This window comes from Polyodon spathula, chromosome 5 (assembly GCF_017654505.1).
Source record: "Polyodon spathula isolate WHYD16114869_AA chromosome 5, ASM1765450v1, whole genome shotgun sequence".
Classification (NCBI taxonomy): domain Eukaryota; kingdom Metazoa; phylum Chordata; class Actinopteri; order Acipenseriformes; family Polyodontidae; genus Polyodon; species Polyodon spathula.
The window spans coordinates 17,551,403-17,565,072 of record NC_054538.1 but is presented as its reverse complement, the minus strand read 5'-3'; the positions used below and the strand labels follow the sequence as shown (position 1 = coordinate 17,565,072).

The 13,670-nt window shown below is 37.2% G+C and overlaps 1 protein-coding gene across 1 annotated transcript; it reads right to left on the bottom strand.

Annotated features, from left to right (window-relative positions):
• Positions 1-13,639, bottom strand: LOC121315654 (tubulin--tyrosine ligase-like). Its single transcript, XM_041249927.1, has 7 exons — positions 12,917-13,639; positions 11,890-11,968; positions 10,329-10,561; positions 9,872-10,007; positions 9,035-9,304; positions 8,626-8,769; positions 1-4,330 (listed from the first exon to the last, which is right to left on the bottom strand). Exons 1-7 carry the CDS (start codon positions 13,083-13,085, stop codon positions 4,213-4,215), a joined length of 1,149 nt encoding a protein of 382 aa, XP_041105861.1. The 5' UTR covers positions 13,086-13,639; the 3' UTR covers positions 1-4,212.
• Between the last annotated feature and the right edge of the window lie 31 nt (positions 13,640-13,670).

Sequence of the window (13,670 nt, the reverse complement as noted above, 5' to 3'; positions counted from 1 at the left end):
TGAGACACATTTACATTTATTTTTCATGATAGTGTTCTGAATACAGATGTAAAGGTACCATGCACAAATCTGTTAAACAAGAGTAGCACACAGGATCTATTTTTGATTGACACATATGATGCCATTAGGTGACACTTTACAGACTGATGATATGCTAGAGGCATTGATCTCCTCACATAGTTTGCACTCCAGGTTCATGATAAATAACATCATTTTTTCCCCATAGTATAATGAGCAATACATACATTAATTATTGCACAGAGCTTCCCTGCTGATAGAGAAAAGTGCTATAAAAATTCCCATTCAGTTCTGTAAGCATGTAGATAACTTGATGTGGGATATTAATTAACCATATGTGACTGCAGCACTGCTAACACATCATTTGAAGACTAAGGGACACACAAACTCACTCAGCAATTGCTGTGCTGTTTGATTCCCAAATTTAAAGGTAATACTTTCCACCAACAGTTGGGCGCAGATGTCTACGTAATTGGAAAGTCGTGTGTGGCACCGATGACCAATAGGTTTGATATCCAGATCCAGTTAGTAGTATGATATATTTTCCTGTATTGAGATCTGTACTTAGCAAGCTCAGTTAACCACTCTCCAATGCCCAAATGAACCTGGAGCGAATCCTAACAGCACTCATTGAGATCGTTTTTTAGAACTGGGTTTGGTCAGTGGAAACACAGTCAATTCTGTCTTGTTACAGTGTACTGTGAGTTTCAGTCCCAGCAGGGCTTATAACCCTGTTTTCAGTCAGACAGGATAGGTCTGAGGGCATCATCTTTGGTGGTGAGGAAAGTCAAATTATCAACAACCAGTTAGGCAGTTTGAGCTGCAGTAAGCAGGATTTGCAACTGATCGAAGTTCCCACCTCCTCCTGCAGGTGTCACTAGTTCAACAGTGTTCACTATGGAGTTCCACATTTGCGACAGTTGATCTAACAGAGGTGGGGGAATAGCCATGAAATCCTGGTGTGGATAGCTACAGCAAATACAGTTGCTAATAGTTTGTATTGAATGTTATTCATTCTGAATACAAACACTGCATTGTAAAAATACTTTATACATTTTGAACAGTAAGCTAACAAGTCTACTGGTTCACACACACAATTATTATTTTGTTTTGTCTAACATAGATAAGCTACAGTAACTAATGCAACATAACGGTACTATCTTGTTCAGTGATACAAGAAAAAAAGTTTAATTAAACACTAAACAATAAAATAATCTGAAACATTCTTTTCAAACTGCACATATTCTACCAGGCACGTTCAATTCTTCCTAGACAAAGAATCTCCCGTCAACATTCCTCTGTACGGTTGTCTCATACCTACATTCACTTGCATACACAGTGAATTCTTTCCAGGAAGGGGGTGACATATCCTTTACAACTGTGTTTAGTAATCTTTTATTTCCTAAAAATCTGTAAGAAGTCTAGAGTATCCCTTTTCAAGATCAGTGGGCTGTTACCCATCTCCATCAGAAACACAATCAAGTATCAAGTACCAGTACAGTCGATATAACTTCGAGCAAACTAAACAGCCAATACTATGACCTTGAAAGACAGCCTTTAGGAAATAACTGTATTATCAATAACTACACTGAAGAGGTTTTTGCATTCATAATGCATATATTTTGCAGTCTACAGGTTAAGTACTATGTGTCATTTTTAGATTACATTTGGAACCAAACTGGACTATTTAGGAAAAAGCAAATCATAATCTCTTTATGCTGTTTTTCAAGCCAACACTGATTATTCTGTTGTATTTTAAACGCATTACTGCGCTTCAGTAAAATGATCCTAACACTAAAATACATAAGGCATTTTGATGAACAATATGCTATATACAAATTTGTCTGCATAAAACTTATTTCCTCCAAGCTAAATGTACACACAGTGCTGATTCTTTAAGTATGAATTATTCAGACCTACTTTGTATTATTAACTGCTTCATTAACCAGTCAGGCTGTATTACCTGTAATGAAACAACTGGCACAGAACATTTAGGTGCCAGAGAGAACCTAAACAGAAGTTATTTGAGTCCCAGCACTAAATAAATAAAAATAAATAAATAAAACAATTAGTAAAGAGCTATAACATTATCGCCTTTAAAACTGCGAGTATATATACTAAGCAAAACAAGGCAGTTTAAAATCCTACAAATTAGTGCCAAAGATCTGTGTTCCATCCTGTAAACACTGTTTAGATTTCCAGTCAACAGGGTCATGCAAAAGAAATAATTAATATCTACTAAACTTACCAAGCCTTCAAAGGGTTATTCTATTGTGAAAATATTAAATTGATAAAAAAAAAAAAAAATAGATATTCATCTTTAGTGGCATAGCATAGTTTGAACTTTCCATGTATGTTTTCCTGGTTACCTCAATTTAGTATTTTTCCATACATCTTCCTCATCCGCATTTTACTTTTTTTACTTGTGGTCTGAATCTGATCCGCCTACCAGCAGCCAATTATATTGTGCGGAGTATGAAGGATAATACCATAGGTTTTTTTCTGTTTTATTTCTTGGTCTTTATTGGTCGCATTTTCAATGATCCAGCTAAACCGGATTAAACTTGAAGAATGATTCAATCATTCAGTCCTCAACATGTCATTGCGCTGCTACTGTACTGGTCCTGCAGGTTGGAGAACTCTGGTTAAAGATATACAAACAATAACTCTAGGCTAAAATTATTATTATTTATTATATTATTATTAAGATCATTCTAAAAATACAAATGCAGGCTTGTTTTGAACAGCATAAATATAACGATAGATCCATATACGACAGATGCAAATCAAAATCCATAAACACAAATAGTAACTGAACTTCATTCTTCCCAACGCCATAATTCGAGGGTCACCAACTGACTAGATATATGATTCAAAATAAATACTGATGCACACTGGCTCCACTGACTGCATAACTTCCTTCAGTTTAAAAAGAACATGATACACTAGGCCTATAATACAACTTTTTAAAAACAACTTTTGCCAACCCGGTTTCAGGAGGCGACAGTGAATTGTTAAGCACTTGGATACTAGAATAGGCTGACCAGAGTTTATTCATTAGATATGGGTTGTGTGGTTACATTACTGGTAGAGACACGAAGCAGACAATCGAACAGCGAAAAAGCTATTAGCCTAATGGACACCACAGTTCTGGATGCACTACAGTGCAATTACTCAGGTGCTAATGTCTTAAATGAACAAAGCGCACAGCTTTTTATCCTGGCAGGGGATTTAAAATTTACATGAGGACACGAGTGGAGTTTCAGATGTCAGCTACACACATCAATTACACTAGAACAGGAACCTACAGGCAAGAGGCTAAGAGTGAGCTCACAGACACAGGAGTTCCACCGCTCTCCTGCAGACATCAGTATGGTTTGAGAAGTCCTGTCATTAATACAGGGATTTAAAAAGCAGGTAAAACATGCATGTACTGTATGATGAATCTCTGATTGCATCACGATTGCTTTGTCAGTGAGCAGATTTCCTGAAAGAGATATCCAATCAGAGTTCAGTCATAATGACAGCTCTGTCAACAGTAAAGGGTCAAAGGTAAATATTGAACAGTGTTACTATACTTGCTAGTTTACGCTACTTTGCACAAAGCTTAAAAATAGGATTGTTATTATACTTGGAGGTGGGGTGGGGGCATGATGTAAGGCACTCAAGTCAAAGGTCCTGTATGATAAAAAGTAAAATATTGAGATCTTACAACCATGCTGCCGTCCTTAAGACCACTGAGGGTGATACAGCAATTCAGAAATCTACCTCTCACAGTCACTTACTGTGAAAAGACCACCTCTTCTGCATGTTTTGCAATCCTTTTGATATTAATAAATTCTGACCAGCAGCGCTCCATGATATACCATATTCCTACTGCAATGAAATAGCCATTGATTAATAAACAACAATATGTGGGCTACATTTTGGAATATTCCAAATGGAGAAGAATTTGCAAGAATAAAAAAGTTCTGTGCCAATCTAGTATCGGTGGCATTTGGGTTTACTTTGAAGTGTATTCCATTTTTTTGTTTAGCGCTGTACTTCCCTGCCTACTGTGCACTCAAGAGATTGCTCCTCCCGTTTCACTTGGCACTCAAATTAAAACCAGCGCGACTGATGGTATCAGGAAAGCACGAGGTATGGGGAAAAAAATAACAGCTTGAATTTGAAATAGCAGAGGTCCTCTTCTATTTACAGCTTGATAAATGGGGACTGCTGGCTGGGTGGCTTCTGCGAAGAGTCACTCAAGGGAAAAATGCTGGAGATCGCCACATCCACTATTCCTTGGCAGAGCTCAGGGTAAAGCTTCCTGAAAGAGACAAGAAGAGTCCACCAGAATAAAACATGCTTATTTATTTCAATACTCCCTTTTGCTTTTGTCTTATTCGCTTCTGTTGGTCAGAATAAGTCTACCTCCTTGTATATCGTTATATATATATATATATATATATATATATATATATATATATATATATATATATATATATATATTAATTGAATTTGAAGCTGCTTACTCTCTTTTACCCTGCTTACTCTAATGCATTTTAATCAACTGAGATGTAAGCTCTCTTTTAAATTGAGCTGTAGACTATGGACATTAAGAGTATCCTCAACAACTGAAACATAGTTTAAACACTTTTTAAAAGAGTAAAATCATAGCTTCAGCTGCACTGAACGTACAAAATTCCACTTTTCTATTTAGCACACTTTTTTTATTTTCTAAAATATGCAATTCTCATGCGAGAGACAAACTTGATCCTATGTTGTGGTTTTCACTGGGTCGGTCCAAAGATTCTTCCTTCACCTGTCTGTGACCCAAAAGCCTTTTTTGTGAGTTTCTATGCTGTGAATGTAATGTCACATCTGCCGACTGCACGCTATGACACATCTATTCTGCACACAGCTGGCATTCAAACAGGATCTGTTTGACCCTGTTCTCTTCCAGCAAGTAGTCTGTGCCACTGTGATGCAAATAGATGAGGAACATCCTGTTATTTGTCAGATGGAAATGAGGCATTATATTGCAGCAGCTCTGCACAAACAACAACAACCACAGCTTCTAAAAGCTTGTTGCTGTTAAACAAATAGACTGTTGAGATTCTGTTATAAGCTTCAGAGTCTGGCAAAGGACTTGTCCTGACATATCTTAACAAGCTCCTCTTCTCTTACATTCCCAGTTTAGCACTGTATTTGTAAGTACATGCTGGTTTGTTTGTTTGTTATATTTGTTTTATAGTACAGTCCCAGAGACTCAGGAATTCACTGCCCATATATGTTGTTGAAAAATTATCATCAGTTTGTTAATTAGGAGAGTAGCCAAAAAGCACAAGGGGACAGAACCTAAATTATATTCCCAGATTATGATATTCTAATAACTTGTGCTAAAGAATTGAGGCAGTTTCATCACAACTTGGACAAGCTATTATTCAGTTTTATACATTGTGTGAATGCATGGCTGCTTGTACGGTATCCCCCATCACTGGGGTGACAACATTATAATAATGAGTAGTGATGTGGGCACGTCCCACAGAGACTGCTGTAATACTACTATACATCAGAGACCTTATGGTGTTGATGAAAAACCAAAAAGTACAGCTATGTTCAAACGTTTTGTATCACCTAGAATTTTAGGATTGAGACAATTTAAAAAAACTATATGAACATATTTTAGATATTTTATCTAACATGACGCAATCAAAGAAACTAGAAAATAACGTTGCAAAAGTCTATCAGAAGCCATAATAGTAGTATTTCGTTTTAGATTTTAAAATGTCACATTTTTCAATTTGTCATTGTTTTTAATTAAGTATATGGAAAACTACAAAGCGGTATGCAAATCAATATGTTAACGTAATACTATTCAGCAGGTGCCATTTGACTTTATGAAGCAAAATTTGTTAATTCTATAGGGTGATGCAAAACTTTTGGCCAGAGCTGTACTTCTGGTCAGTAGAATTGAGATAAATATCCCTACATGACACACATATACATTTGAATATGGGACTTAACCAATCTACTGCATATTATTTAAAATTGACCCTAAGCTTAATTACTCAAAACAGGTGCTGAAAATTAGGGGTCTAACGATAAATCTTAACACTTTCTTTACATGACATCTCGTATTGTAATACAGTAGAAGTATCTATCATAACACAAGGTAAAAAACACAATATAGCCCATTTTAGATTACTAAAATGATTCTTCAATGATTTTTTATTTTGCACCATACACGTAGTCAATCAGGATAATCACATTTATAGTGATACACATTGTATTGCACCTGTATTTTGTGATGCATATCGTATCGTGAGATTATTGTATTGTTACTCCTCTACTTTAAACTGCAGTCATTTTTACCTTTTGTTCTAAGCCATGATACAAGTAGTTCCTTACTTCACTGCATTGTCCTGATCCAACCATCACTAATGTCCCTTAGCTTCCTAGGACAATTATCTCAGTTAAAGTTGCAGTGCACACTTAGACCAACACATCTAACCATTCACTTTGCAGACACCAGTCAATACTGCCTAAGCACCACATATCTGTATTTCCAAGACAAAAAAAAAAAAAAAAAACAGCTAAAGAAATAATAAGCTGGCAAATCTTGAATTCAGAGCAATTTGCTATGCTTACCATTACACAGCCCACCCAACCATAAAACCAGTCTTGTGGGGACACCATTAGAAAATGAAAATAGCTCCAGAATCATTTTTACATAAACATGTACCACAATTAAAGCAAAGTCTGCTCGCCTAGGGGATTTAAATATTTCAAGAATGTATCTTCTCTTTGATCAGAGCACACATATGTAAGACCAAATTAAATCCCTGCGCAGCTTGGTTCAAGGTAGTTGGATGGTTTCAGGGCTAATACAAAAAGAATACAAAACATAGCTGGCTAAATTACTTTTAAAGTGAGAGTTAGAGATTAGCAAGCCATTGTGAGCTCAGGCTAGTATCTCAGCTCTGACACAACAAGGCATCAAGCTTGGAATGGATTTCTGTTTCTCTATAGAACAGTTTCCTTTTCAGGTTTCTGTACTTGTGCAAGATACAAACTGGAGGTTCAGCTTCATATTCCACGCTGAAAAGCAGGTACACCGTATTTACATTGGACTGGAAAGCTCATTCACAAATGCAACTTCTGGAAATGAAATACAGACCAGTCTGTTGTTGCTGTAAACATTTTTTTTCAGCACTGGGGGGTGGGGTTAAAACAGGTACACATTTATTCATGGAAATTTTAATGAGTAAACAACCTTGTGGTTTAGGCTGCCTATATATTATAGAATTACAAGTATTTCAACTATCGTACAGCAGGTTACATTGACCGTTTCCGATTTTAGTGTTCTTTTGATGTTACCGACTATTTTTCAATTGAATGTTTGAACTTTAGTAGTCTCCAAGTGTAGGAACGCCTAAGAGAAGAAACTGATTCTCACCCACCCCCATTGTAAATGCTCCGCCTAAAGGAACAGGAACGTCGCTTAAAACCGAATTTTTGGCACCAATAGCGATTCGTTCACATCTGATAAAGTACTGTTTTGTAAGCGGATAACTGAGTCATCATCATCAGACTTAAGTTCAAATACTTTATTCAGTCTTTTCAAAACTGACTTGTTATTGCAAGAGAGAGGAACACTGATTGTTTTATTCAATCTTTCATTTTATCTTTGTCTCATGTATTCTGATTTCCATGAGTGCACCTCAACACTACAAAATGGCATGTAAAATAAACGTCGAAATGCGCCTCTTGCTACAAAAAGTTAGACATTTTTCAAGCTCTTGAAAAAAATCTGAATCAGGCACAAGTCGCAGAGGAAATTATTATTTTCTGTTCTGGCGAGTTGCTTCACCATTCTGTTACATAATTTTGTGCGTGTCTTGAACAATGCTCCTATACATATATTCCTAATTAATCTAGAGCTGCAGCTGCATTTTTTAATGTGTGTAGGGATGCTGTGTTAATTTAGTTTAAAAGTTAGTTTATTAACATAATCCTCTTTAAATTAAAGTAATAAATAAGATACTACGTGAAATCCATGAGGGGCCCCGATAAAAACGACTGGAGCATTGCTGTATTCCTAGCGAGTCAAAGACGAAAGCAAAGCAAAGCAATTCAAGAGTGCCTATTGCTTTTCTCTTAATTATTCTGCTCATTTCATATGTTGATGCACGTGCATCATGACAAGTAATATTTATTGATTTATTGATTCATATTGTGTCTGCATTATAAACTCCATCTTAGAGAACACTTCGGCTAAGAGAACACTTGATTTCCTCGAGTAACTGGCTAGTGTCTTTTAGTCATTTCATCCACTTGATTGCAATTTGTCCCTTCTGTCAGTATTGCATCTAAAGTAGTGTGATCACATATTTTAACGTGCGAGTACGGCACCAGGGAAGCCACACTTCAATCTCCATCAATGCTGTACTGACAGAGCATAATTGTCAGATATTAATTAGACACTTTTTCTCAACTGCCAGCTTAGTTCAATTCAAATCCTGACTAAAGGGATCAAAAGATCCAGTTTCTAAGTACCATGGCTGTACTGCTGACAAAACCTGCTGTAACAGAAAAAGAAAAACTATGCATTGATCTTACTGGGCACACGCTGGTGCTCCATTGATTTCAATCAGCCAGACTTTCAGATCTTCATCCACCATGAAGTCGAATCCAAACAGCTGAAAGCTCTGGTAAGACAGGTGCTTGGTGCTGATTGCAGGTTCGATACACAGAAGGCAACTCCTGTGTGCAAAGATAGATATTTGTTCAGTGTAAAGAAAAGGTTGACACAAGTATTCACAGTAAACACATACCTGAGACACTGCAGGTAGTAGTATTGTACCAGAGTATTTTATCATTTAAAACTACAAGCTATTTTTGTAAAAATGTAGATTAGGCATGTTTCAAGTTTCCAATTTGTAGATGCCTAAAAACAGGCACTTTACATTGCAAACAGAAGTACAAATTACTGGAAAAATTATCTATCTAGGTAGATCAACATAATTACCTTATTATATGTTTGATTTGAGGTAAAATGCTGCTATCCAGGGCAGTATTGTGAGAGTTTAATAAATACTGACTGAACTCGTCGAAAAACATCTCGTTGCCCTCTTCGTATTTGCCATAGTTTTTCGAGTGCTCCTTTTGGATACAGTGATTTGTCAGGTGGCTGGTTTTGTCCTGCAAGTCGGAGCTGTCGTAGGGCTCAGAGGATGTCCGCAGCACACCCTCCTTATAGAGGTAGATGCTGTACTGGTGATCCACCAGCACCCAGCTTCTGCAAGAGGAAGACAACTGGAGGTCAGCTTTGCACCTTCATGAAAAGAGGCTTGACCTTGTACAGAATTCCTTTTCCCTTATCCTGGCCTTGTGTGGACGTATTTATTCATGTTGATCACGTATAGCTTTCTGTTTTGTACAAATTTATTTTAAACTATTATACTATATTTTTAATGTGAGGAAGCTACCTTGAGTGACGTAAAAGGGTCTTGGTCATCCTATAAAGACACAATATGAGGTAAAATAGGAACTAAATAAATAGAAATGTTTGTCTAGTTTCTTCTACCTCAAATGTTTGGGTAACATGTCTCAAATGATGAGACAGTTGCCAACTGAAGTATCAGCATAAAACATTAAAGACTAAATCCATGTTCAGTTTGACTCTGGGGTGTGTGATATACAGAGTATCCGAGACCTAGGAAAAAAAGTTGTAAATAAAGACAGCTGGCCTCCTAAATATAACAGTCAAAATAAAAAGACAAACTACCAGCACTATTTGTGCAGTATTATACAGTAAACGTGAACAGTCTTAGAGTTTGCTGGGTAATAAATGGTATTGTCTTACCTGATATCAAATTTGCGATGGCCAGGTTCTAACAGTAGAGGTCTTTCCAAGTACTTCTGAATCACATGAACTTGGCCTTGATTATCTATGAACTCTAAAAGCTCATTGGCATCTGAAGAGATGAGAATTCCAGCCCCTGAAATAGATACACTGTACAGATTAGCATGACAGAGTTCAAGCATCTTCCATTGCCACCAGAGTCTCCAGATCTCAAGTTAACTCAGAATGTTTGGGAGGACCTTGAACACATTCTTCACCATGATCCTCTCTGCAATTGTGTGAAATATTAATGACAGAATGGATTCTTACAGCTTACAAATATTTTGTTTAAATGTGTAATATGTGATTTAAAAAAAAAAAAAAAAACAGGCCTTGGATGTCAGTTGTTTAGCTTTTTATTTCTCTTATGTCATTTCTGTACTGCGAATAAGGTTAGTCTGGTAAGGGATCATTTCACCTTTAGCCCCCGCAGAGGATTTGGCTATCCACACAGAGCCTTCGCCAGCCTCCTTCTTCTGGCTGTAAGACGCCAGGAACACCTCACGCTCATCTGTCTTTGGGTTATTCATCATGTGGTTGATGCCATTCTTGGCTGGAGCAACAGGGGTTTTGAGATTGGTGGGGTAGATCGCATAGGATTCAGGCAACCAGCTGCATGATTCGGACAGTTCTGGAGTGGTCTTGATTAGTCTATGGAATAATGGGATGTGACACAGTTTAAACTGTAGTATATTTTACCAGACTATGCTGTTTCTGAACACAAATCTGAAACATTCATTATGAAAATGTACATTTTCCAAACAACAGAAACACAATATCTGTTTAAAAAGGCAACCTATTACATGTGATGCAAAGGCAAAGAGGATAAAGCAGGATATGTTCACAAATATTATTTAATAACTTGTCATCACTTTTTCTTTTTTTTTTTTTTTTAATTTAGTCATCTCCAATTTTTTACCCTGGTTTTCTCACCAATTTAGTGTACCCAATTATTGTATATATATATATTGTTATACTGTATCCTTGGCTCACCGGGCAGTGCTCGACCAATTGTGTGCCACCCCCTAGGAACTCCTGGTCATGGTCAGCTGTGACATAGCCTGGGCTCAAACCTGCAACCCCCAGACTGTAGGGCACACCTTGCACTTCATGTGGAGCACCTTTACTGGATGTGCCACTCTGGACCCCTTGTCACCGCTTTCTTTTTTTGATGCATTTTGAAGCTTGGGATTGAATTATATTGTCAGCCCTGAAGATTGAAGTCGTCACAATTTAAGGACAGCAATAAAGCTTTGGCAATATTAGTGAACATGCCTCAGTTCTGCCCTAGACTACCCTTATAGGAAAGAAACAGCTCAGTCTCCATGCCTCGTTGTGCAGACGGAAATATCGAGCACTACTCTTGATTGAGCAGTTTGTCAAGGGCCATTTGGTTTGCTGTTTAGTTATTTTCAGTTTAGCAAAAGCCAACAACGGAAATGTTTACAAATTGTAACAGAGTGACATTTTTTCAAAGTTCTGTTGGTATGTTATGCTAAAGTAAAGGAGATTCTGCAGGTCAGTTAGCTGAAACAACTGTGTAACGGACAACAAGACTGAACAAATGTATGCGGGTGGAAATCAGACCACGACATGGCCGCTCATTCAAACTACACCTTGCCCAGATATTGGAAGTTTACCTCCAAACGGAGGGGTTAAAGGATACAACATGACAACAGGTAATCGAGCATGCTATTTAAGATTGTGTCAGATGGGCACAAGATTTCCTCCAGGCACGGTTTATATTCTGTAGTAGGCTTGTCAGCATAGGAGCACCTTCATAGGTAAATGTGGGATTATCTTCTTTCTGCTGTTTTGGACATGGTGTAACCAAGATACGTTTCTTGTACTCAATGCTGAAAAAACTACTGAAACAAACTGCACATGCCCACCATTGTGGAACAGAGTTTTCAAATAACACTAATAATAACAACAAACAAAGGAAAAGGTTACAGACACTGTAGTGTTTGAATACATACTTGACTAATGATGCTTTTCGACACAGTTTGTCAGCTCCTCTGTAATAATTCACAAGCTGCATCAATCCTGGTTCGTGACCTGTTGAGGAAAACGAGGTGGTGTGGTTTTTTGTTTTGTTTTGTTTTTTTGTATTATTCAAACCTAACTGGATAAAGTCAACCATACATAACATGCATAACTAACAAAAAATCAATGCTACTACGATAAAACTAGACGTATTTCGGACTAATACCAGAAATTAAATCTGAAAATATGACACTAAAAAAACACCAGGGCACAAAACATACAATGTAAATTATGTAATTCTCAAATCCTTTCGCTGTTGCTTTATGAATATGGTGCTCAAATGACAACTGTTCGTACTATGTTTGATATTGTTACATGCGCAAGGGCACTTGGAAACATAATTCAATATACTGTACACTGGGGATTCAGAGCTAACAACATTGCCAACACAGGGGCACTCCTACAAATTGTAGATTCAAACATTCGTCTGCATTACCGCAAGGGCAGATCAAATGTAGCCAAGGCAGACCCTATCGCAAATTCTGTCGGGGCATGACAAAGCTCGCTCCATTTTAAACAAACGATGCGAGTTTGCCATCACCTCAATACATCTGGCAAAACTAATTGTTACGAACACTCAAACCCAAGTCCTTTTTTTTCTTTCTTTAATTAAAACCGCAAAGGCTGCACAGCAATTAAATAAATAAATCTGTGGTCACGCCAGTGCAATATAGTTGATACATAACGCACATGCAAATAAAATAATTACTAGGTTGTGTGCGTTTCTAAGTTAATCACAGTAAACAATACCCACAACATAGGATCCGTTCTCTGTACAGTATTATTCCAGTCCTTCAACAAAAATCGTTTACTGCTTTTCTATTTTCAGATCTTGGAAATAATGCAATATCTTTTCAAGAGTGCACAAACATCGAAAAACAAATATTTGACGAAACACCTCCAAAGAAACTGATATGCATTCTGTTATTGAAGACTTTCATGTCATGAACGTGTACTTACCCAGTCTTCCAAACGGCAGTCTGTTCCTTTCTCCCAGCATTAAGTTAAATCTAGGATTGTCTCTTTTCAGTCGCTTCCATTGTCCAGTGGAGACGAGCCTTTTGGCCACATCGGCAAAAACACTGCTGTTTTCATCTCGGGCGACAAAAGTATACATTGTTACATTCATGCTGAACGCTATTAATGTATCGCGGAACTCAATCAATTGTAACACTTATCAAACGTACTCGCCAAATGAGTCATCGTCACACTAGTCCTGAATCAGCAAAGCATTTTACATTACAAATAGAAATACATACAGCTTTATTTTATAGCGACCCCCCCGTTTCTCCAATGGCAAAAAAAAATACCCATTAAATAATCAGCATCCTAAAAACACGCAGTCATAAATATATAACACTGATCGGGAATGTCCCGAGAAGATATGGGTGTGACTGTCCTAATTTCTTCTTCATTAATGTTATTCGATTTTCCAGAAACCAAAATGCTAAGGCGCCGCTTTTCTCAAATACACCATCTCAAGCCAAATACAAGCAACTTCTACTCTTGTAGCGAGATTTTTGTTCGCTTAAATCGCATCTTTCCAATATCCAGTCTACCCCCCTTTTCCCTTTATTCCAGTCTCCCAGTATTACAGCTGTCAATTTACATCATGAACCGGCTACGCGCATGACAAAAAAAAACAGACGCCAGAAATTTCTGGTCTTTGTAGTTTTTTTAGTCTTTATAAGCCGGTTCATCTGTAGTTCGCAAT